Source organism: Acinonyx jubatus, chromosome C2 (genome assembly GCF_027475565.1).
Source record: "Acinonyx jubatus isolate Ajub_Pintada_27869175 chromosome C2, VMU_Ajub_asm_v1.0, whole genome shotgun sequence".
NCBI classification, from domain to species: Eukaryota; Metazoa; Chordata; class Mammalia; order Carnivora; family Felidae; genus Acinonyx; species Acinonyx jubatus.
Genome location: NC_069384.1, coordinates 82361887 through 82388399, shown reverse-complemented (window position 1 = coordinate 82388399; position 26513 = coordinate 82361887). Strand labels below are relative to the sequence as shown.

The following is a 26513-nucleotide window of genomic DNA, read 5'->3' as shown; positions in this document are numbered from 1 at the left end:
CCTGGGTGGCTTAGTCACTTGAGCATCTGACTCTTGATTTCGGCTTAGGTCATAATCCCAGGGTCACGGGATCGAGCCCCATGTCAGGTTCCACATTCAGCGTGGAGGGGGCATAAGATTCTCTCTCTCTTCTTCTGCCCCTCTCTCCTGCTCACATACTCATTCTCTCTCTCTAAAATAAAAAAAGTCAGTTATTAATTATTTTGTAATGATCTTTCTCTTGATGATAAATTCTTGTAATGAACATCAATGATATATGATTATAAGAGACCTCTTTGGGAATTCTCCTCTGAGAACTGCTCTTTCCTACTGGCATAATTTCCATAGGTAAGTTCTTGTTGATTTCATTCTCCCAGACACATTTAAGTGGTCCAAGGACAGAGACCTGGCCAAGCTGGGCTGATCAGATTCTTTTATGGAAACTTGGAATTGAATATAGCCATTCTAATCAGGCTGTATGGATACTAAAGAGGATGGATGGGAGGCTGAGCAGACAAAAAAGCAAAGGAAAGAAAAGAACAAAGCATGCTCTCAAAGAGAACAGAACTAAAAGGCTATGGGGCCTCACAAAGAGAGGTACAGAGAAGAGACAGCATGGTTTCTGGTGACTTTCCAGAATCCAATCTGGTACCTCTTGGGGCTCTCTCTAAACCTTTTGTTCTATGAAACACTTGTAGTCTTGTGTCTGTTTTTAGCTTATGCAAGTTTGAGGGAGTTTCTGGAACTCTGAAGTAAGTTTTCTTTCAAATAATCATGAGGCCCTCAAGGCCTATTAAATTATGGAAGGCAACTGGCAACAACAATTAACACTAAATTTCCACAATTTATGCTTGCTGAGTTCTTGGGTCTGCTCTTTCTTTCTCTGATATGTTAAGCACCTATATAGGTTGACTAATGCTTTCCAATGTTTCTATAACACACAGAGTGAAGTAATCAAAATGGTAAAATAAGAGTTTTCTAACAACTCCCCTCTAAAGAAGTGGAGTTCTGACAATCACTCACGGACAAGAGTGACTTTCTGGAAGTCCAGGAATCAAATGGAGAAGTTCCAACAGATGGTTGAAGCAAGAAAATATCTATGTTGGACACACTGATGAGGGTAAGAGGAAACATTTTCTCTTTACCACTCCTCCCTCAAGGCAGCACATTTCAGCGTCATGAGTGACCTATTCAGCTCATGATTTCTCCCACAGGGGAAAGTGAGTGTGTGAGTAAGTGCCCAGAGTCCCCAGCTGTGCATGATGCTGCTAAAGGATTCCACTTCTTTCTCACCCATCCAAAATACCAAAGATGCTCTTGAAGAGCATCAAAGGGACAGAGATTTTATTAACTGTGTCATGTACTCCATCAAAAAACCCACCTGTGAGCTCTTGGGCATGCCTCACCTGAGGCCCCCCAACTGGCCCCACAGGGACCTGCAAAGCTCCACACCCCCCGGCCAGCTCTCTGTGTGTGCCCTGAAGGGCAGTGAGAGTGAGCCTTTGCAGAGAGCTAGTGAGCACACACAGAAAGCTGGCCAGCTCTGCAGGATTAGGTGGAAGCAAACAAACTTAAGCATTCAGCACCACCCCAGGGAAAGCAAACAGAAGGCTGTCAGCACCTACCCTGGCTTCGCACACAATCTTAAGAATCCCACCCAGGCCCAAGAGGGAACAAGAAATGTGTGTAAGGGATATCCATAGAAAAGATCTGAGAAAGCCTCAGAAATCCTTAACAGGGCTGACAAAAGGTACTTCTCTCCCAAAACCAGTCAGTAAAGACTGAAGGTGACTGCTTCTTCAAATGTGAAGGCAGCAATGCAAAACTTCAGGAAACATTAAAAAATCAAGAAAACAGGGGCACCTGGGTGGCTCAGTCCACTAAGCATCCAACTCTTGGTTTCAACTCAGGTCATGCTCTCACAGTTTGTGAGTTCAAGCCCCATGTCGGCTCCATGTTGAAAGTGCAGAGCCTCCTTGGGATTCTCTCTCCCTGGCTCTCTGCAACTCCCCTACTTGCTCTCTCTGTCTCTCTTTCAAAAATAAATAAGTTTAAAAAAATTTTTTAAATCAAGGCAACGTAAGGGGCACCTGGGTGGCTCAGTCGGTTGAGCGTCTGACTTCAGCTCGGGTCATGATCTCCCAGTTCATGGGTTCAAGCCCCACGTCAGGCTCGGTGCTGACAGCTCAGAGCCTGGAGCTTGCTTCAGATTCTGTCTCTCTCTCTCACTCTCTCTCTCTCTCTCCCCCTCTGCTCATCCCCTGCTCACACTCTGTCTCTCTCTCTCTCTCTCTCTCAAAAATAAAAAAATAAACATAAAAAAATTTTTTAAATCAAGGAAACATGATACTAGCCAAGGAAGTACAATAATTTTCCAGTAAATGACCCCAAAGAAATGGAGAACTGGGATTTGCCCAATAAAGAATTCAAAATATATGTTTTAAGGAAGCTCAGTGAACTATAAGAAAACACAGAAAGATAATTCAACAAAATCAGGAAAACAATACATGAACAAAATTAGAAATTTAACAGAGACAGAAATCACAGAAAAGAACAAACAGAAACTCTAGAGGTAAAGAATACAATGAATGATGAGGTACCTGGGTGGCTCAGCCAGTTAAATGTCCGACTTCAGCTCAGGTCATGATCTTGCAGTCCATGAGTTTAAGACCCATGTCGGGCTCTGTGCTGACAGCTCAGAGCCTGGAGCCTGCTTCAGATTCTGTGTCTCCCTCTCTCTCTGCCCCTCCCCCGATCACACTCTGTCTCTCTCTGTCTCTCTCTCTTTCTCTCTCAAAAGTAAATAAGCATTAAAAAAAATATGTTTAAAAAGAATACAATGAATGAAATGAAAACACAATAAGGAGCATCACCAGCATACTGGATCAAAAAAAAGAATCTGTGAAGTAGAAGACAGGTCATTTGAAATTATACAGAGAAGAACAAAGAAAATAAGAATGAAAAACAGTGAAGAAAGCCCAGGTGAACTATGGAACAGCGTTAAAGAAAACATTTGGTGCATTGCTGGAGTCCCAGGAGAAGAAGGGGGGGGGGGGGCAGAAAGTTTATTCAAATAAATAATGACTGCGAACTTACCAAACCTAGGGAGAGATTTAGACATACAAGTTCATGAATATCATACGTCCCCAAAATATTTCAACTCAGAAAGATTTTATTCAAGACATATTATAACAAAACAGTCTAATTTGAAAAACAAAGAGAAAATTTTGGGGCGCCTGGGTGGCGCAGTTAGTTAAGTGTCTGACTTCAGCTCAGGTCATGACCTCACAGTTTGTGGGTTTGAGCTCCACAGTGGACTCTGTGCAGACAGCTCAGTGCCTAGAGCCTGCTTCAGATTCTGTGTCTCCCTCTCTCTCTACCCTACCCCACTCACACTCTGTCTCTCTCTCTCTCTCCCAAAAATAAATAAACATTAAAAAATAAAAGAAAAAGAAAGAGAGAATTTTAAAAGCAGCAAGAAAGAAAATTCCTCACATGCAAGGGGACTCCTACAAGGCTACCAGTGGATTTCTCAGAAGAAATTGTAAAGGCAAGGAGAAAGTGGGATGATATACTCAACATGCTGAAAGAAAAAACTGCCAACCAGTAATACTTTACCCATCAAAGTTGTCCTTACAAAGGAGAGAAAAAGATGTCCCCAGACAAGCAAAAGCTGAGAGAGTTCATCACCACTAGAACTGCCTTACAAGAAATGCTGAAATGAGTTCTTCAGGTTGAAATGAAAGGACACTATTAATAACATTGAAATATATGAAAATGTACAACATACCGGTAAAGGTAAGTATATAGTCAAATTCTGAATAATACAGTAATATGGTTATGTATTAACCATTTAACTCTAGTATAAAGGTTAAAGGACAAAGTATTTTAAAAAAATAACTGCAGGGGCACTTGGGTAGCTCAGTCAGTTAAGCGTCTGACTTCAGCTCAGGTCATGATCTTGCAGTCTGTGAGTCTGAGCCCCACATCAGGCTCTGTGCTGACAGCTCAGCACAAAGTACAAAGACCTGAAAGCCATAAGACATCAAAGAAAGAAATTGAAAAAGATATAAATAAATGGATATTCTATGTTCACAGATTGGGAGAATTAATATTATTAAAATGTCCACACTACCCAAAGCCATCTACAGATTCAATGCAATTGCTATCAAAATTCCAGCTGCATTTATCACAGAAGTAGAACAAACAATCCTAAAATTCATATGGAACCACAAAAGACTCTGAATAGCCAAAACAAGCCTGAGAAAAAGGAATAAAGCTGGAAGCATCACATTTCCTGATTTCATACTATGTAACAAAGCAATAGTAATCAAAAAAGCATTTTACTGGCATAAAAACAGATGCATAACAAAACAATACAACAAAATCAGGAGCCCAGGGGCACCTGGCTGGCTCAGTCGGTAGAGCATGTAACTCTTGATCTCCAGGTCATTAATTCAAGCTCCACCTTGGGTGCAGAGATTCTCTTTTAAAAAATCAGGAGTCCAAAACTAAACCTATACATATGCAGTCAACTCATATTTGACAACAGAGCCAAGGATAATCAATAGGGAAAGAATGGTCTCTTCAATAAGGAGTGCTGGGAAAACTGAATATTCACATGCAAAAAAATAAACTGGACTCCTATCTTACGTCACTCACAAAAATTAACTTGAAATGTACTCCAGGGGCGCCTGGGTGGCGCAGTCAGTTAAGCGTCCGACTTCAGCCAGGTCACGATCTCGCAGTCCGGGAGTTCGAGCCCCGTGTCGGGCTCTGGGCTGATGGCTCAGAGCCTGGAGCCTGTTTCCGATTCTGTGTCTCCCCCTCTCTCTGCCCCTTCCCCGTTCATGCTCTGTCTCTCTCTGTCCCAAAAATAAATAAACGTTGAAAAAAAAATTTTTTTTAAAGAAATGTATTCCAGACTTAAATGTGTGATCTGATACCATAAAACTCCTAAAGAAAACATAGGGGAAAATCTCTTTGACATTAGCCTTGGCAACAACTTTTTGAATATGACAGCAAAAGCACAAACAATGAAAACAAAAATAAACAAATAGGACTACATAAAATTTAAAAGTTTCCGCACAGTAGAAGAAACAATCAACAAAATGAAAAGGCAATCTATAGAACAGGAGAAAATATTTGTAAACCATATATCTGATAAGGTGTTAAAGTCCAAAATCTATAAGGAACTCATACAACTCAATCACAAAAAAAAAAAACCCACAAATAATCTGATTTTAAAATGGGCAGAGGACCCAAAGAGACATTTTTCCAAAGAAGACATTCAGATGGCCGACAGGTACATGAAAAGATGTTCATCATTAGTAATCATCGGGGAAATGCAAATCAAAACCACAGTGAAGTATCACCTCACACCTGTTAAATGTCCATTCTCAAGAAGACAAAAGGTAACAAGTGTTAGCACCATTGTGCACTGTTGCTGGGAATATAAATCTGTACCATCACTATGGAAGACAGTATGGAGGTTCCTTAAAAAATTAAAAATAGTACTACCATATGATCCAGTAATTCCACCTCTGGGTATATATTCAAAGGAAATAAAATCACCATCTTGAAGAGATATTCGCACCCTTATGTTCATTGCAGTTTTATTCACAATAGCCAAGACATGGAAGCATCTTAAATGTCCATTGATCAATGAATGGATAAAGAAAATGGAGATACACACTACACACCTACATACACACACAAACACATACACATACAATGGCATATTATTCAACCATATAAAGGAAGGAAATGCTGCCAACTGCAACAACATAGATTGGCCTTAAGTGCATTATATGAAGTGAAATAGGTCACAAAGTGAAAGACAAATACTACATGATCTCACTTTCTATAGATTCTAAAAAGGCCACACTCACAGTAACAGAGAGTAGAATAGTGGTGGACAGAGGCTCAAGCTGGAGGAAATGGAGAGATACAGGTCAAAGGGTACAATCATAAGATGAATAAATTCTGGGAAGGTACTGCACATTATGATCATAGTTAATAGTTACGTATTCTATATTTGAAATTTGCTAAGATCTTAAATGTTCTCATTTAAAAAAAATTGGTAATTGGGGCACCTGGCTGGCTTAGTCAGTGGAGTGTGTGACTCCTAATTTTAGGGTTGTGGGATGGAGTCCCACGTTGGGTATGTAGAGATTACTTAAAAATAAAATCTTGGGGGCATCTGGGTGGTTCAGTCGGATGAGCGTCCAACTTTGGCTCAGGTCATGATCTCGCAGTCTGTGAGTTCAAGCCCCACATCAGGCTCTGTGCTGACAGCTCAGAGCCTGGAGCCTGCTTCAGATTCTGTGTCTCCCCATCTCTCTCTGCCCCTCCCCTACCCACACTCTGTCTCTCTCTCTCAAAAATAAATTAACACACACACAAAAATTTTTTAATAATACAAATTAAAAAATAAATAAATAATCTTAAAAAGAAACAGAAAACAAGAATTTATTAAACTGAGTTTATAAACTTCAAAACTGAAATGGAGAAAATCAAAACAAGTAAAGAAAAATAATGTTTAAGGCAAATGAAAAAGTAGAATTTAAAACTATAGAAATAAAAAACTATAGAAATCATCAATATTTGAATTAGCAAATTTCAAAGTCAGCTGAATTTTGTAAGTAAAATTACAAAAGAGAAAGAAAATCTTGTTTTTTTAATTTAGGAAGAACTATTATATTCTATTAAATGGAATGATCAACAGGAAATTTGTAAGTAGTTACACAGATATTAGTTTGCATAGTTTCTGATAAAAACTTTACTCTCAATCTTATCTTTGTTCCTCTTTATGTAATTTATCCTTTTTACCAGTTTTTAAGACTGCTTTTTTTTTCTCCTTACACTGGTTTTCAGAAATTTTATTATAATATGCCATGGTGTGGTTTTCTTGACATTTGTTCTGTTTGGGGTTCTTTGTGCACAGGTTTATTTACAGTTTCCATCAAATGTGGAAAAATTTTAGCCATTGTTTCTGCAATTATTTTTTCCTGTTTCCTCCTTTAACCCCTCCCCACTTCTCTTTCTGGGCTTCCAATTACATGTATGCTAGACTGTTTATACTATCCCACAAACCATAATCAATCTGTTCATATATTTTCAGTATTTTTTCTCTCTGTGCCTCACTTTGAATTTGAATTACTATGATTTCAGATTCACGGATTTTATTTGTATAGTAACTAACCTTATCTACTATATTTTTCATTTATATATTTTCATCTCTAGAATTTCCATTTGGAACTTCAATTTTGTATCTTAAATTTCTGTCTCAGGTTTTCCCTCTACCTTCTCGAAAATATGGAGTATACTTATAAAAGCTGTTTTAACATTTTCTCATTCCATCATGTCTGTCATTTCTGAGACTGTTTTTATTGGTTGACTTTTCTCTTGTTTATAAGTCATATTTTCCCACCTGGTTTTTGTTGTTGTTGTTGTTGTTGCTGGATGCCTGACATTATGAATTTTACACCTGAGTGCTAGATTTTGTTGAATTTCCTCAATTGGTTCTGGATTGTGTTCTGGTGTAGTCACATTACTTAGCATTAGTTCATTCTTTTCAAAGCTTCCTTTGAAGCCAGAGCAGCCTTTAGCTTAGTCTAGGGCTAACTAATTTAGCCTTACTGCTAAGGAAATACCTTTCTGAGATGTCTACCTGGTGCCATGAAGGAAATTATGAGATCTTTCTATTCTGGCTGCTGAAACACCAGCTATTCCCAGATCCATGTGAGCTCCAGGAATTGTTTGATTTACTGCTTTCTGGTGATCCTTTCCATGGCCTCAGTAGTTTCCTCTTACAAATGTGTAGACCACTCAACCAAAGACTTAAAGGGGTCTCTCTATAAATATTCAGAACTCTCTCTTTGTACAGTATCCTCCTCTCCTTTACAAAGCCCCAAAACTCTAGCTGCGTTAACCTCTCTGAACTCCAATTTATATTTATAGCCTGAGAGTTTCTTTTCCCTGCACTGAGTCCATCCAAGGCAGTATGCTGAGTCAATTGTAAAATTCATCTCATTTGTTTTCCTTCTCTCAGGGATCACAGATCTGTTCTATCTGCTGTCCACGTTCCCAAAACTGTTATATATTTTGTCCAAAGTTCTAGCTGTTTAAATCTGGAGGGTAAATCTAGTCCCTATTTTACTCTATCATGTCTGGAAGCAAAGTCATCTCATTTCAATCAAAAACAGAAATCAGGGGCACCTGGGTGACTCAGTCAGTTGCACATGGACTCTTATTTCAGCTCAGGGAATGATCTCACAGTTCATAGGTTCTAGCCCCGCATTGGGCTCCATGCTATCAGGGCAAAGCCTGCTTGGGATTCTCTCTCTCACTCTCCCTCTCTCTCTGCATCTCTCTCTCTCTCTCTATCAAAAATAAATATTAAAAAAAAAACAGAAATCAGACAAGAATCACCCTTTTATTTAATTCATGGTATTTGTTATTAGTCAACACAATAAAAGAAAAGAACAAATACCAAGATGGCATTATTAGGTGTTTAGCAAATTCAAACAAACTACCTATATTGTGCCAAGACTATTCCTGGTCATGCAAGTCTTAATGTGATTCTTTGAGAGTTGTAGTTAAGAATAAAATGTTCCAGCCCTCAACAAACAGGAGAGCTTGGAGAATCTGTGTACAGAAACCAGTGAGACAATGACCCACGTTTCTCTGCCTATTTAAATCAACACTTAGTCATGAAGTTACAATCATGCTACTGCCCTCTTGCATTTCATTACCACTAAAGATCTTTTATATCATATTTTTCTTATTTTTAAATGTATACTGTTTCTCCATGTTCACTATGGAAAAAATTAGAACATACAGATAAACAAAAATAGGATGAACATTCACACAAAGTTAAATACAGATTGCAGGAGATAACAATTAAAATATCATATTCCAAAAAACTAAAAGTCCGTAATGAATTTTAATAAAATAAAGCTAGCAAGAATATTATCATTTAAATAGACAATCATAATCAGCTGTGATATGGGAGTATAATCAGGGAAAAAATGACAAATGAAAGTGAATCAAGCTCCTAGAAATAGACTCAAAATACTAGACCATAAGCACCAACTGTACAAAATAATAACACAATGAAACATTATTTAATAAATCTTGGCAAATGGATTAATAAATCTTTAATACCCAGTGTTAACTGTTTAAAGCTGCAGATGTATTGGTGGGAACGCAAACTGATGCAGCCGCTCCGGAGAACAGTATGGAGGTTCCTCAAAAAACTAAAAGGGGCACTTGGGCGGCTCAGTCGGTTAAGCATCTGACTTCAGCTCAGGCCATGATCTCACAGCTTGTGAGTTCGAGGCTGGTGTCGGGCTCTGTGCTGACAGCTCAGAGCCTGGAGCCTGCTTTGGATTCTATGTCCCACTCTGTCTCTGCCCCTCCCTCATTCATGCTCTGTCTCTGTCTCTCTCTCTCAAGAATAAATAAAACATTAAAAAAATTTTTTAACTAAAAATAGAACTACTCTATGATCCAGCAATTGCACTATTAGGTATTTACCCAAAGGATACAAAAATACAGACTCAAAGGGGTACATGCAACTCAAAGTTTATAGCAGCATTCTCAACAAGAGCCAAACTATGGAGAGAACTCCAATGTCCCTCAACTGATGAATGGATAAAGAAGATGTGGTACATATTCAATGGAATATTACTCATTCATCAAAAAGAATGAAATTTTGCCATTTACAATGATGTGGATGGAAATAGAATGTATTATGCTAAGCAAAGTAAGTCAATCAGAGAAAGACATACCATATGATTTCACTCATATGTGGAAATTAAGAAACAAATGAACATATGGGAAGGGGGTAGAGAGAAGAGAGGGAAACAAACCACAAGAGACTCATAACTATAGAGAACAAACAGGATTGATGGAGGGAGGTGAGTGGGAGATGGGCTAAATGGGTGATGAGTATTAAGGAGGGCACTTGCAGAGCACCTGGTGGCTCAGTCGCTTAAGCATCCGACTTCGGCTCAGGTCATGATCTTGAGGAATGTGAGTTCGAGCCCCTCATCAGGCTCTGTGCTGACAGTTCAGAGCCTGAAGCCTGTTTCAGATGCTGTGTCTCCCTCTCTCTCTGCCGCTCCCCCACTCATACTCTGTCTCTCTTGCTCTCAAAAAGAAATAAACATTAAAAAAAAATTTAAGGAGGGCACTTGTTCTGATGAGCACCAGGTGTTGTATGTAAGTGATGAATCACTGAAGTCTACTCCTGAAATCAATACTGCACTGTATGTTAACTACCTAAATTAAAAAAAAAAATGAATAATTTAAAAATAAAAAAAATAAAAATCCAGAAAAAAGTTAAAATTTTTTAAAAAAATAATAATAAAGCAGTTGTGTTAGAGAACCAAATGTTTTTAAATTTTTATTTTAACGTATGATAGATAAATTTATGACTACTGAAGAAAAATGAGGGGCATCTGGGTGGCTCATCATTTAAGTGTCCGACTCTTGATTTCGGTTCAGGTCATGATCTCACAGTTTGTGAGTTCGAGCCCCACATCAGGCTATGTGTTGACAGAGGAGAGCATACTTGGGATTCTCTGTCTCCCTCTCTCTCTGCCCCTCCCCTGCTCGCTCTCTCTTTCAAAAATAAATAAATTTTTTTTTAAATATGAAGATTTGAATCTTTTATAAGAGAGAAGTTTTCAGCACCTATCACAAATTTAAATATTTTAAACGTATCATTATCAACTAGACTTTGGAAACAAATACACCCAGATATTGCATTTGCATTTCATATTGGTCCAATGTCTCTAAGCACCATAGCAGGCTACAAAGCTGTTTACACCTTTGACCTAATCATTTCACTTCTAGGAATATAGCACTAAGGAAATTTGCATTCTGGGCAAAAGCTTTTATAGTAGTATGGTTTTGAATAGTTCAAACAAACAAGACTTGAAAACCTTAGAAATGCCAAAAACTACAGCTACAGAAATAATTAATCAAACTAATACTATACACAACACTATTTACAATTTTAAACACCTATCAAGCACTTATTTGCCATGTGCCAGGTAGTGTGCTCAGTGTTTTTAAGCATTCCATTTTGTATTTGCATTTAATTGCTTAATAGTTTCTACCTTAGGTAGATAGCTATGGATGGAGAAATTAAGGCTCAGATAAGTTATGTAATGGGCTGAAGTTTGCAATTAATAATAGCAGACAGACAACTCAGGTCTGTCTGACTTCGAAACCTTTCAGAAATTCCTTCCACTTTATCATGGAATTGCAGGATCAAAATATGACAAACCCCAAAGTTCATTAAAAAAAATCAGAAGACATAAACCTTTGAGACCAAAAGATGCAGTAATCAAAATTATATTCCCTATTACTGGCCACCTATAGAGATCTTTCTGGAAAGATTTGCAATTGTGATTACATAAATGTTCAACACTGTACTTTTTAAGTACCCAAATACTGGTGTTTTAATTGATGTAAGACCACTTCCAGTCAAAAGTTTCATGCACCTGTCTTGGTCCTCTTTCCAAACCCTTTCCCTGTATCTTCTTTCTGTCTCCTTGACACCCTTTTCACAAACTCTTTCTCTTGTTCTATCAATTCCTGCCAGTCTGCCTTCTCTCATCTCTTCCATCCATTCCCCCATAAGACTCCTGCAAAGAGGCCAATCTCTCTGCCATGGAGAGAACCAAGTGCATCCCTCCAGAATTGGGAAAGAAAATTCGAAACTAATGAAATAGGTCATCCTGAAGGCTCATTCCTGAGTGCTAAACCGAACAGAAAGATACCGAAGGGGGTGGATCTGGCAACTCCAAAAGACCACTGTTGACTGCTAGCCCCCCCCCGCCCCGCTTTCCAGACAGAGGGGACTGAATCCAAGGGAGCAGCCATACCAGGAGTGATCAGAAGAATGATATATAACAAACTTAATTTTTATTCTTTTAAATAAAAAAAAAATATTTATTTACTTTGAGAGAGAGAGAACAGGGGGAGGGGCAGAGAGAAAGGGAGAGAGAGAATCCCAAGTAGTCTCCACACTGTGAGGCTGTCAGCACAGAACCAAAATCTGGCCTCAGAACCTGGCCTCAACCTCACAAACCAAGAGATCATGACCTGAGCTGAAATCAAGAGTAGAATGCTTAACCGACTGAGCTACCCAGGCACCCTAAACTTAATTATTTTCTACTGAAATATAATGAATATTTAGTTTCCATGGGTTTTATTTTACAAATCCTGAGATAAATACAGAAATACCAATGATGCCATCATGTGGTCACTAACCTGTACATCTGTTACTAATGAAATTAATTGCATCACCAATTATGAAGGGGCCCAGGATGCCTTCCCTATAGAGAAGGCATGAATTTAAAATGCAACTGGTGGGAAAAGAACTATATATTTTTAAACAGTGTCATCAGGAAAAACTTCACATACAGAATACTTCAATGATTGATAAATCCAAGAAGACAGAAAAAAATCTACCTGCATTTACCTAGGGCTGTCCACAGGAGAGAAACATGACTTAGTGACTTCTAATCTCTGGAAAAGTGCATCTAACAGAGGAGGAGAAATTCACACTCTGCCACAGCCTAGATGAAGCAAAGGGCACACACACACACACACACACACACACACACACACACTGGACTGCACTCAAGAGGTACAAACAGGAAATGGCTTTGTCTAACAATGTCTTTTAACATGCCTTACCGGATCTCCTTTTTAAGCCCCTGGACAACCAACATCCCAGGAAGACAGGAAGATCTGGAAGTTTTCCAGGATCTGTGGAAGGATTATAGGAACAACTTCATTTGAGGACCTTAAAAAAAATCCAGTCCATAGTAAACAAACAAACAAAAAAAACCTCACATTGAACTCAATACTTTTCCCCACTCCTCAGGTCTGACTTGTGGCTGGAAAATCCACATTGGGTAAGAAGGCATGTGTAGTCTGCAATTTCTCTTTCTTGCTACCTCATCCACCTCTCCTGGCTCCTGCAGGATTGGCTTGTAGAAAGGGAAGGGTCTTTTTTTTTTTTTTAAGTTATTTGGGGTTTTTTTGGGGGGGAGCAGAGAGAGGGGGAGAAAGGGAAAGATCTTTTAACTTAGAAGGGTACAGTTTGTGATCTCTTGACTAACATCAGCCGATGTTCAAGTGTTAGGTCCCCCTTCCCTCCACCCTTCCCTTCCTTCCCCCCCCCCTCCCCTCCCTCCTCCTCTCCACTCCACAGGTCACTGCCACCGATTGTCCCCCACTGGCAGGAAGGTATTCAGAGACGCCAGGGCATGGAGGTGGGGTGCGGTATGAGCAAGCCTAGGGCATCGTGATGCCCCGTGGTGCCAGAGGCCTTCCCTTTGCCTCCCTCGTCTCCTCGAAGTTTTACCGAGCACCCTGTGTTGCCCGGAAGTTCGCTTCTCCGGCAGAAAGGGAAGCGAACCATACACACATATCGGCCACACACCGTAGCTCCCAAAGATGGCCAAAGCGCCACCTTTGGCTGACTCTGCCCACCACCATCGCTCACACAGCCGCGTGCAACCCGACAGAGGTGACACGTGGTGCGCCCGCCACCTCAGCTCCCAGCGCTCAGTGAGATGACGAGCACCGCCCGCCGGACGGGACGGGCGTGCCTACCTTACTTACTGCTCCCGGCTGCTCGGACACCGCATCGCCGCGGCCGCCTGGGGGAGGGGTAGCTGGGAAAAGGAAACCACGCGTTCGCTGGGCGGGCACCTGAGCGGAGACCTGAAGCGCTCGGGGTCACCACAGAGGGCCGAGAGAAACACGCGGCCCCGCCAAGGTTGCGCGCGTGGCTGCACGACCCTCGCCACCACACACACCGCCAGGAGGTCGACATAGGGTCTAGAGGCCAGGGAGAGCGCTGCGAACGAGCACAACGGCCCCCCGTGAGGTGGGGGGGAGGCGGAGGGCGCCGGGTTCCCCACACGCTCCCCCTACCCCCAGCCCCACCCCCCCTTCCGTGGGCTGCCCATGCGCGGAGAGCAGAGGCGAGGGGTTGCGGGCAGAGCGAGAAGAGCGGCCCCGTTCGCCTGAATGGCCGTCCCTCCTGTGGTGTGGCTTAGGCCCAGCCGGGGAGAGCGTAGTCACGTCCATGAGTACTTGATGAGAACTTCAAATACTAGGTCTTCTAGCGAGGAAGCGTTTGTGGGTTCTTCGGGGCCCTGTGGTACCTTGGCAGTGCATGGTTCCCTGATGTGGATGAGGTCCTCTCTAATTTATTGTGATCCACCCCTTGGCTCCTGACCCCCGGAGGCAAACCTCCCTCCCCACTTTGTCATACTCCTAGAGTCCTGGCAGATAGCCCTCTAGGACAGGACCCCGTCAGGACAGCTCAAAGCCCACTGCTTACTGCTCACTCCGTTTGGCCGAGGACCTTACACATCCGTATGCCACCAAACTGTTGCCCTCTCTCCTTGCCCCTCCATCACCGTCTGCTCTAGCCTGCCTCTTACTTTCACAATACTCCCAGCAGCAAGCAAGCACCAATGTTTATTTCATTAGGAACACCCCTAACCCCACTACCACCCTCCCCCTCAAACTCTGAACTCCGGGGTCTGTATGTCAGGCTCCCCCAAAACTCTCTTAGTCTCCAGCTCTGACTGCCGAGAAGCACAGGGGCTGTGATGACTTGTCAGCCCATCACTTAATCACATCACACCCTCATAGGCAGACTCTGAAATAAGCCACCTTTGAAATCCCGATTTCCTGTGAGGCTGGAGATGGAGGGCGAGCTGATAGTCAAAGCACCAGCTCTGTCTTCTTTTAAGAAGCTCTGAAGGTATGTATAATGACATTCTTTAGAAAGGGGGAGGTACTTATCACAGCTTTGGGAATTTGGCCAAACTTCTGAGACACTAGAAAAATTCCATTCCATATCCTTGCACATTAACAATTCAGTTCTGTTTCTTGACATACTTGTTGGTTACTTGGGTGTATTCACATAGGGAAAAACTCATTGAGTTGTGTGTTTATGTTTTGTGTACTCGTCTTCATATAGGTTTTACCTGCATGAGAAGTTCATTTACAGGAAAGGATCCTGAATCCCCTGTACATTGAATTCTGTGCCAGCATTTTCTATATCTTATCTCATTTAATCAGGCTGACTAACATTTATTAAGCTCTAAGTAGATGTCAGCACTTTATTACATTATTCCTTTAAATTTTTATTGTGATGTATAATATACAGCAAGAATATGTTTAGTTTAACAAATAGTTATAAAGTGAACATGTAACCATCACCCACATCAAAAAATATATTGCTAGCACTCCAGAAATCCCTCATGTACCCATTCCTAATCACAACCCCCTGCAATAGTCTTCATATGTGCATAACTTAATTTAATCCTCTCAAGAATCCCGGGAAATTAAAATCAGTGGTAACCACCTGAAAAACTCCCAGAGCTTACCCAGATCCAGGATACATTTGAGTTTTGATCAGTCAGGGTGCAGAAGCCTCACTGAGCACCTGAGACATTCAGTAAAGAATCCAAAAGGGTCACATCTCACAAGCAGAACTACACTAGTCCTAGAATAAAGGTTACTCTAGACCTATAATAACAAAACTTTAAAATAAGCTTCAAAAGCATCAAACTGATCTTCCAATAATTCAACTGCTTACCAGAACAAAGGCTGGTAACCAACATTCTTTAAAGGAAGAAAGAAAAATCCCATGCTCAACAAATGTCAAAATGTCCAACATCCAATCAAGTATTACAAGATATGCAAAGAAACCTTTAAAAAAATTGAACCATGACAAGGAGAAAAATCAGTCAGTTAAAAACAATTTAGAAATAACAGAGGGGATGGATTTGTCAAATATGTACACTAAAACAAGTATAGCTATGTTCAAGTATTTAAAATAAAAATGAGTATAATACAGAGAGAAATGGAAGATATAAGAAGAACAAAATCGAAATTCTAGAGATGAAAAATACAATATCTGAAATAAAATTTACTGAAAGAGATTAACAAAAGATGAGGCAGTGCAGAAGAAAAGATCAGTGACCTTGGTGACATAATAGTGAAAGCTATCTAAACTAAAGCACAGAGAGAGAGAGAAAGGCCCAAAAAACCACAACAGAGTCTCTGTGACCTATAATAGCAAGTAGTCTAATATATATATATATATAATAGGAGTACAAGAGGAAAAAGTGAGAGAGTGACAGAAAAAATATTAAATGGAAAGTTGCTGAAATTTTCCAAATTTAATGAAAACTCTAAATTCACAGAGCCAAGAATCCCAAAAAACCCCCATGCAGGACAAATACACACACACACACACACACACACACACACACACACAGTAACCCCTCCCTATATACACACACATTTAAAAATATATAAAAGCAAGGCACCATAAATTGCTGAAAAAAGGTGATAAGAAGAAAATATTAAAAGTAGAGAGAAAAAAAAAAAGTAGAGAGAGGTACTTGGCCGGTTCAGTCATGAAGTGTGAGACTCTTCATCTCAGGGCCATGAGTTCAAGCCCCACATTGGGAGTAGAACTTACTTTTAAAAATATAAAAATAGAGGCGCCTGGGTGGTGCAGTCGGTTAAGCGTCCGACTTCAGCCAGGTCACGATCTCGCGGTCTGGGAGTTCGAGCCCCGCGTCGGGCTCTGGGCTGATGGCTCAGAGCCTGGAGCCTGTTTCTGATTCTGTGTCTCCCTCTCTCTCTGCCCCTCGCCCATTCATGCTCTGTCTCTCTCTGTCCCAAAAATAAATAAACGTTGAAAAAAAAATTTTAAATAAAAAAAATATATATGTAAAAATAAAAAGTAAAAAGTAGACAAAGAAGCACACATTTTATCCAGAGGGGGAAAAAATAGAGTGACCACTGACTTCTTATCAGAAACTAAGACATCTATAATGTGCTGAAATTTTTTTTTAAAAAGTCAACCTATTAATACCAACAGCATTTTTCATAGAACTAGAAAAAATAATGCTAAAACTTCAATTTCAATCACAAAAGACCATGAATAGCCAAGGAAATCTTGAAAATGAAGAACAAAGCTGAAAGTATCACATTCCCAGATTTCAAGATATACTACAAAACTATGGTAATCAAAACAGTATGGTACTGGCACAAAAATAGATACATAGATCAATGGAACAGGAATAGAGAGCCCTGAAATAAACCCATGTTTATACGGTCAATTAATCTATGAAAAAAAAAAAGCAAGAATATATAATAAGGAAAAGACTGTCTCGTCGATAAATGGTGCTGAGAAAACAGGACAGCTACATGCAAAAGAATGAAACTGGACCACTTTCTAACACCCTACACAAAATTAACTCAAAATGGATTAAAGACCTAAGTGTGAGACCTGAAACCATAAAACTTCCAGAAGAAAATGGGCAGTAATCAGGGGCACCTGAGTGGCTCAGTTAAACATTCAACTCCGACCCAGGTCATGATCTCACAGCTGGTGGGTTTGAGCCCCGCATCAGGCTCTGTGCTGACAGCTCAGAGCCTGGAGCCTCCTTCAGATTCTGTCTCCCTCGCTCTCTGCCCCTCCTCTATGTACACACTGTCTCTATCTCCAAAATAAATAAACATTAAAAATTAAAAAAAAAAAAAAAGAAAATAGGCAATAATCCCTTTGATATTGGCCTTAGCAGTTTTTTTCTAGATAGGTCTCCTCAAGCAAGGGAAACAAAAGTAAAAATAAACTATTGTGACTACACCAAAATACAGAGCTTTTGTGCAGCAAAGGAAACCAAAAAAATAAAAAGGCAACTTACTGAGTCAGCTGCCCCTCAACTCCAGTTTTAAAATAGGCAGAGCAGGACACATAACAAGCTTTTGAAGCACATAAGGGACAGAAAACTAGCCAAAATGATCAAATGGAAGAATTTTCCTCAAAAGAAATTCCAGGAAGAAATGACAGCTAAAGAATTGTTCAAAACAGATATAAACAATATAACTTAACAAGAATTTAGAATAATAGTCATACGATTAGTCGCTGGGCTTGAAAAAAGCATAGAAGACAACAAAGAATCTATTGCTTCAGAGATCAGGGAACTAAAAATAGTTTCAGAGAACCTGGGGCACCTGGGTGGCTCAGTCAGGTAAGCGTCCAACTCTTGATTTCAGCTCAGGTCATGATCTCACAGTCTTACAGTTCATGAGATCCAGGCCAAGTTGGGCTCTGTGCTCAACACAGAGCCTGCTTGGGATTCTCTCTCTCCCTCTTTCTCTCTCTCTCGCTCTCTCAAAAAAAAATGAAAAATAGAAATGTCATACAATCCAGTAATTTGGGGTGCCTGGGTGGCTCAATCAGTTGAGCATCCCACTCTTGATTTCATTCAGGTTGTGATATCACAGTTAGTGGGATTAAGCCCAGCATGGGTCTCTACATTGACAGCATTGAGCCTGCTTATGATTCTTTTTCTCCCTCTCTCTCTGACCCTCCCCCACTTATGAGCGCTTTCTGTGTCTGTCTGTCTCTGTCTCTCTCTCTGTCAAAATAAATAAATAAACTTAAAAAAAAAAAGAAAGAAAGAAATCTCATACAATCCAGTAATTCCATTACTGGGTAGCTACCCAAAGAAAGCAAAAACACTAATTTGAAAAGATATATGAACCTCTATGTTTATTGCAGCATTACTTACAATAGCCAAAAAATAGATGTAACCCAAGTATTCACTGAACAATGAATGGATAAAGAAGTGGTGGTAAATATATACAATGGAATATTACTGAGCCATTAAAAAAGAGAATGAGATCTTGTCATTTGCAACAGTGTAGGTGAAACTGGAAAGTATTATTGCTAAGTGAAATGAGTCAGAGAAAGACAAATACCATATGATTTCATTTGTATGTGGAATCTAAAAAACAAATCAAATAAACAAACAAAAGCAGAAACAGACCCATAAATACAGTGAACAAACTGATAGTTGCAGGGTTAGCGGGGGTAGGGGAATGGACAAAATAGGTGAAAGGGAGAAGCACAGGCTTCTAGTTACAGAATGAATAAGCCATAGAGATGAAAGGTGCAGCATAGGGAATATAGTCAATACTATTGTAATAGCATTTTATGGTGATATATGGTAGCTATACTTGTAAGCATAGCATATAGTTGTTGAATCACTATGTATACCTGAAATTAATGTAATGCTGTGTGTCAATTAAAAAAAAAAAAAAAGCAAGGGTCCCCTAGGTGGCTTAGTTGGTTATGGGTCCCTTTCTTGATTTCAGCTCAGGTCATGATTTCGAGGTTCTTGGGATTGGTATGTGCTCCCAATGCAGAGCCTGCTTGGGATTCTCTCTCTCTCTCTCTCTCTATCTCTATCTCTATCTCTATCTCTATCTCTATCTCTATCTCTCTCAATCTGCCTTTGCCCCTTCCCCATGGATACGCATGCAATCTCTCAAAATAAATAAATAAACTTAAAAAAAATAAAAATAAATTTAAATAAATTTAAAAATAAAAAGGCAAGCAAAAAAAAAAGTCAACCTGGAATTCTGTATCCAGGAAATTCTATATTCTGTATTCTGTACCCTGAAAATATCCCCTCAAAATTAAGTTAAATAAAACTTTTTTAGAGAAACAAAAGCTGAGAGAATTTTCCACCAGTGGACCTGTCATAGAATACATGTTAAAAAAAAAGTTCTTCAAACAAAAGGAAAATTATACCAGATGGAAACTTAAATTGACATAAAGAATAAGGAATGCCAAAAATGGTAAATATGTGGGTGAATATAAAAGACTCTTTCATATTTTAATTCTTATAAAAGATAATTAACTATGTAAAGCAAAAATACTCCCCAAGATATTGTAGAGTTTATAATACATGTAGAAGTAAAATGTATTATAATAGCACAAATGACAAAAAAAGGGAAATGGAAGTATACTGTTATAAGTTTCTTACATTACACATGAAGCAGTGTAATATTATTTGAAAATAGACTGTTCTAAATTAAAAATGTGTATTGTAAATCTTACACCACTAAAAATAAGCCAAAGAAAAGAGATGTAGATAATAAGCTTATTGTGGAAATAAAATACTCAATTAATCCAAAAGGAAACAGGAAAAGATGGGGGAAATGAGTAAAGCAAATGGGACAAATAGGAAATCAATGGTATATTGGTAGATTGAAACACAGCTATGTCTGAGGCACCTGACTGGTTCAGCCTGGAAAGCATGCAATTCTTGATCTCAGGGCCATGAGTTTGAACCCCACTTTGTAGAGATTACTAAAAATAAATAAACTTTAAAAATAATTAGAGCACAACTATATCAAATATTACATTAAATGTAAATTATCTACCACTGTACTTAAAGGATAGAGATTATCACATTGATAAAAAAGCAAGACTCAACCCTCAACTGTATGCTACCTACAAGAAACTCATTTTAAATGTAAGAATACAGAATGATTGTAAGTAAAAGGATGTATCTCAATAAAGCTGATAAAGCTGTTTTTAAGAAAGTCAAAGGATTGGAGTGCCTGAGTGGCTCAGTCAGTTCAGCATCCAACTCTTTATTTTTGGCTTAGGTCATGACCTCAAGATCTTGAGATCAAGCTGCGAGTTGAGCTTAGTACAGAGCTTGGAACCTGCTTGGGATTCTCTCTCTCCCTCCCTCTCCCACTGCTCCTCCCCCGCTTGTACTTGCATTCTCTCTCTCTCTCTCTCTCTCTCTCTCTCTCTCTCTCTCTAAGATAAATGAATTTTAAAAAATAAAAATAAAAAATAAAGAGGGGCGCCTGGGTGGCTCAGTTAGTTAAGCATCTGACTCTCGATTTCGGCTCAGGTCATGATCTCACAGTTCATGGGATGGAGTCCCACGTCGGGCTCTGAGCTAACAGTGTGGAGACTGCTTGAGATTCTCTCTCTCTCCTTCTTTCTGCCCCTCCCCTGTTTGCACACTCTGTCTCTCAAAATAAATAAACAAACAAAAAGAAAGCCAAAATATTAAAAACATACCATGAAACACTAGCCAAAACAGAGTTGGACAATGAAATGTCCTAAAATCAGATTTTATTGATGATTGCACAATCTAAAAATAATGAAAAATAGTAACTGTACATTTTAAATTGGTAAATTATGTAGTATGTGAACTGTATCTCAATAAAGCTGTTCTTTAAAAAGAAACCTAGAGTGGCTATATTAAAATCGGACAGATTATACCTCAGAACCTCAGAATGAGATAAAGAAGAACATTTCATAATGATAAAGTAATAATTTTTTCAAAAACACATAAAAATACTTGATGTGTCTACAGCTAACATAGCTTCCAAATACATGAAGCAAAACTAATTGAACTGAAAGAAGAAAGATAAATCTATAATTATATTTGGAGGTATAAATACTTCCCACTCAAATATTGACAGAACAAGTAAATAGAAAATCAGTGAGGATATCAAAGATTTGAACAACTATATTGATTAACTAGGCCTAATTGACATTTGTAGAAAACACCACTCAGCAACAGAAGATACGTTCTTTTCAAGTGTACATGAAACAGTCACCAAGATAGACCATATGTTTGAGTTATCAAACAATCATGGGACCACTAATGTTTTAAATCCTGCTTTTTGGATCAAGCATCTTTTTTAGGGGGAGAGGGGAATTCCATAGTTTAATGAGGCATATGTTGTGTCACTCTGTCTATACAATGGAAAATGAAATTGCCAAATACTACAAATTTTTGGATAGTTTAAATGATGTTAAACACAAAAATACACCACAAATATCTCTTGCCCAAACCAATAGGAAGCCCCAAGTCCCAGATAACAATGTCCAAATTCATGGCCACATATTATATATACATTTTTTTTCTTTTTATCTTTTGACTTCCTTCACCCATTTTTCTCACCCCACCCACCTCCAGCAACCGCTAATCTGTTTTTTGTATGTATGAACTTGGGTTTTTATTTTGTTGGTTTTGGTTTTTCAGATTCTACATTTAAGAGAGGTCATACAGTATTTGTCTTTCTCCATCTGAATTATTTCATTTCACATAATACCCTTGAGGTCCATCTATATATAAATCAATCATCTTAATCAGAAATAGAGCTTTAGTCCCTGCTCAACTTCTGTGATACGGGGTTCTGCCCTGTTCTCCATATCCCAGAGGGTAAACCAAGCTCCTCAGGTCCAGTACTTGTACCTATAATTCCTGCAATGTTCTGCCTCTCTCCCTGGCACTAAATTCCTAGACTTGCCTGGCCATTGGCCACTAGAACTTATTCCCTTTACCTGCCTCACCCTCATGAGTCACTGGGCTCTGGTTCCAATTACCCAGGGTCTAGCTCACTCATCCATGCAACAAGCATTTATTGAGTACCTATTATGTACCAGGTATTGAGCAAGGCTCTGAAGATACAACCATGAACAGGACAGACATAGTCACTTTTCTAAAGTAATTACAGATATAGACAAGTAATAAGACAATTACAGAACGTTGTGATAAGTCCTATGAGCAAGCAAGCCCAGGGAGCCTTGAAAGTACAGAGGATAAATGCCTAATTTGGACTTCAGGTTTAAGAAAGACTTTCTAGGGGCACCTAGCTAGCTTAGTTGGTAGAGCATGTGAGTCTTGATCTTGGGGTCATGAGTTTGAGCCCCACATTAGGTATAGAGATAACTTAAAAAAATAAATAGTTAAAAAAGTACTTTCTAGAGGTAATAAAAATCAAATCTGAGACTTAAAGGATGAGTAGGAGTTAACCAGAAGGATAGGAGAGTAATAAAATGTTTTAGGCCAGCACTTCTCAAAATGTGTTTCCAGACGAGCAGCAGCAGCAGCAGCAACTGAGAACTTGTTAGAAATGCAAGGTCCTAGACTCTTCACCAGACCTATAGAATCAGAAATTCTAGGTAATCAGGCCCACCAATATTTGTTTAACAGATCCTCCAGGTTATTCTGGTTCCTGGTAAAGTTTGAAAATCACTGTTCTAGGCTGCGGAACAAAATGTCAAAGGCGTAGAGAAAATGTGTAACCTTCTTGTCATACAAGTCATACTCCAGTTATTAGAAAGATGATTCCAGTGCCTCATTTAAGATGCCAACTCCAGACCCAATCTAACCCCTTCATGATAGAAAAAAAGAATAGGGAAGGACTATTACTTGTTAAATACATTGTGTACACCAGGCCCTATGCTTCACATTGTTGGTTTTTTTGTTTTTTGTTTTTTAATGTTTGTTTATTTTTGAGAGAAAGAGGTCATGAGTGGGGGAGGGGCAGAGAGGAAGGAGACAGAGGATCCTGTGCTGGCTCTGTGCTGACAGCAGAGAGCCCAGAGAGGATGCTGGGCTTGAAATCACATACCATGAGATCATGACCTGAGCAGAAACCAAGAGTCAGTTGCCTAACTAACCAAGCCACCCACATGCCACCATTTTCTCTTTTATCTAATCCTCACTACGTCCCTATTATCTTGCCCATTCCACATATATGGAAACTGAAGTTCAGACACATCAAACAACTTTTGTCTAATATCACTTAGCTAGTAAGTAGCAGAACTGGAATTTGAATCCAGTTCTTTCTGACTCCAGAACCCAAAGATTTTTCTATAGCCTACTGCTTCCAGGGAAAAGAATTCAAGTTTAAAAGATTAGGACACTCTCTGTCCCTAAAATAAATAAACGTTGAAAATAAATAAATAAATAAATAAATAAATAAATAAATAAATAAATAAAAGATTAGGACAAGATCAGAACATGGGCTGGGCTCTTGACCAAACAGCACCAGATAGGGTAGAGGAAGGAAATTCCAGTCTCTTCCTATGTTTCTTTCTCTCAGACTCTCCACTCCACAGAGAGGAGATGACAACAGGCAAGAGCAAGGAGGCTGAGGAGTGCTGTGACTCTTGATCTTGAAGTCATGCATTCATCCCCATGTTGGATATAGAGATTACTTTTAAAAAGGCAGGGAGCACCTGGGTGTCTTAGTCAGTTGAGCGCCCAAATCTTGATTTAGGCTCAGGTCATGATCCCAGGGTGGGATTGAGCCCCCATCAGTCTCCGAGCTGGGAGTGAAGCCTGCTTAAGATTCTCTCTCTCTCCTCCCTCTACCCCTCCCTTGCTCCAGCGTGCATGCACCTTCTCTCTCTCTCTCTCTCTCTAAAAAAAAAAAAAAAAAATTAAAATTATTCAATTTCATTTTTTAAAAACCTGATCCAAAGCTATAGGGCTGTGACCTCCTCTCAGGGAAATTTGAAAATTACCTGATGCTATCTGTCCCCCAGCCTCCATTTCTGCCTTCTCCATTCCTCTGGTCCAGAATCTCTTTGTAAACCAGAGAACCTGGCTTCCCTCTGAATGTTTACTGATCTGATACCTCTTTAGGCCCAACGCTTGCCCAGATCCTGTCTGAGCCTGTTGACCCAGCCCTTGGCTTCCACCGTGCCTCTCTCCCTGGCACTAATTCCTTGCTCCCTGCCCCTGCTGGCCACCAACCGAGCCAGCACCCTCACAGCAGCTCTTGGTCATGTCTTCAGCACATTTTATAGACACAACATTCGTTAGCGAAGGTTGCAATCCAGAGGAGAAGTCAGATTTTATTTCTGGTGGTGACATCAGCAGGAGTCAGAGTAGCTCCTGGCTATAGTTAATAGCACAGAAACTAGCTCAGACAATTTGAGTGCTCTCTATTTTTGCCATTTCTCTTTGTCTGAACTTGCTGCTGCTTCTCTTTTCCCACCAAGCTTTGCTGCTACCATTAAATTTGTCTCATATAAAAGTTCTCTAGTTAAAAAAAAAAAGTTCTCTGATTCTAAATGGGGTCAGATCCATCAATGGACATTAAATGCCTCAGCTCCCAATGGTTCTTTTTTTTCTTTTCTTTCTTTCTTTCTTTTTTTTTTAATGTTTATTTTTGAGGGAGCATGAGCGGGGGAGGGGCAGGGAAAGAAGGGGACAGAAGATCTGAAGCAGGCTCTGGGCTGACAGCAGCCAGCCCACCCTGGGGCTTGTATTGACGAACTGTGAGATCATGACCTCAGCCGAAATTGGATGCTCAACCGACTGAGCCACCCAAGCGCCCCCCAATGGTTCTTTTAATAAAATGTGGGTGGTTATGAAATAAGCAGAAGGAAATGTCTCCAGCAGCACTGCCCAGCTCCCTATTCTGCAGTGCTTTAAACTCTACCTCTTCTAGGCTGGAAATCCAGCCTAACCTTACACTATAGGGCAAATTTCCTTTCTGGGCAATCTGAGGTACCTGGACTATAATTCAGCCTTCTATATCCTAGTCTGGTGGCTGCTTCCATTCTGAACCTACTACAAGAATGGGAATGGCTTGTATCTAAGCCCCTGTCTTAAAACCTCAAATGACCTTGATCCCCTGCCTGGGTCCCCAAGGACAAGCCAGCCTGGCATCCCAGTAACTTGAAGATAGTTACCTTACAGGAGAGCCTTGTCTTCCTCAGGTACCATCTCAAGAGGAGTGATGTGTGCTGTTGTGAAATGTTGTGAGCAGAGGTGAAAGGACCCAACCTGGGCTTTTGGCTCAGCTCTGGCCCAAGGCAAAAAGGATGGACTTTGGGTGCTAACCAGGGAGTGTCAGCCAGACCTCAGCAGGAAGGGAGCCTTAGAAGTTGGTCCCAAGCCACTGTATGCTAGGGCTTTGTCCTGTTTCCTGCCAGACTCTGAGATGGCTCCTAACTTAAGTTAGGCTTAGTCAGCAAAAGACATCTAGGGTGACAATTCAGAGGGATGGAATCAAACAAAGCCAGACTTTCCTGCCCTCTGTTATAGTCTGAGTTTCCCAAAGAAACAGAACCAATAGGAAAAAGTAGGTAAGTAGGTACATTAGAGAGAAAGAGAGAGAGATAAATAGATAATAAGCAATCAACTCACACTATTATGGAAGCTGAGAAGCCCCAATATTTGCAATTGGCAAACTGGAGACCCAGAAGAGCCAATGGTATAGTTTCAGTTTGAGTCTGACCCAATGGCAGGAAAAGACCAAGGTCCCATCTCAAAGACAATCAGGCAGAAAGAGAATTTTCTTTTTCTTCATCTTGTTGGTTCTATTTAGGCCTTCAACCAATTGGATGAGGCCACCCACATTAGAGAGGATATTCTGCTTTACTCAGTGTACAGATTCAAATGTTAATCTCATCCAGTAACACCCTCACAGACACACCCAGAAATGACGTTTGACCAGATATCTGGGCAACCCATAGCCTAAACAAACTGACACTTAAAATTAACCATCATACCCTCCGTGGGCCTCAGTTTCCTCAATTTTACAAAGAGGAGATAGGTTCTGGTGATATTCAGTTTTATTTCTGGTTCTATGAACTTACCAGAAGACCTAGTCTATTCTGTAATCAGACAGGATAATAATATTACCTGGAGATACGTGTTGTAAAAAGCAAATTAGATATTATGTATGAAAGTGTAAAACAGTGAGATTATTATTTTTTGAGATTATTGAAGTGCTCTGTAAGATTATAAAATTATTATTGCTACTAATTATCATAATTATGCCCTCTCCTTGGCTGTTACCCATGGTAACCTGTAGTCAATGCCACTATTACTGTCAGTTAC

At 39.8% G+C, this 26513-nt stretch overlaps 1 protein-coding gene across 3 annotated transcripts in view; it reads right to left on the bottom strand.

Annotated features, from left to right (window-relative positions):
* The window catches only part of KLHL6 (kelch like family member 6), a 148201-nt gene extending 134375 nt beyond the window's left edge, over positions 1–13826 (bottom strand). The window contains exons 1-2 of one of the 3 annotated variants that reach the window (XM_053221165.1): positions 13621–13826; positions 12697–12768 (exon numbers count right to left, since the gene is read on the bottom strand). In XM_053221165.1, the coding sequence (XP_053077140.1) occupies positions 12697–12731 (35 nt within the window). In that variant the 5' untranslated portion in view covers positions 12732–12768; positions 13621–13826. Of the gene's footprint in view, positions 1–12696; positions 12769–13447; positions 13519–13620 lie in introns of those variants that run through there. The other 2 variants (XM_053221164.1, XM_053221166.1) reach the window with 2 other exon arrangements.
* Between the last annotated feature and the right edge of the window lie 12687 nt (positions 13827–26513).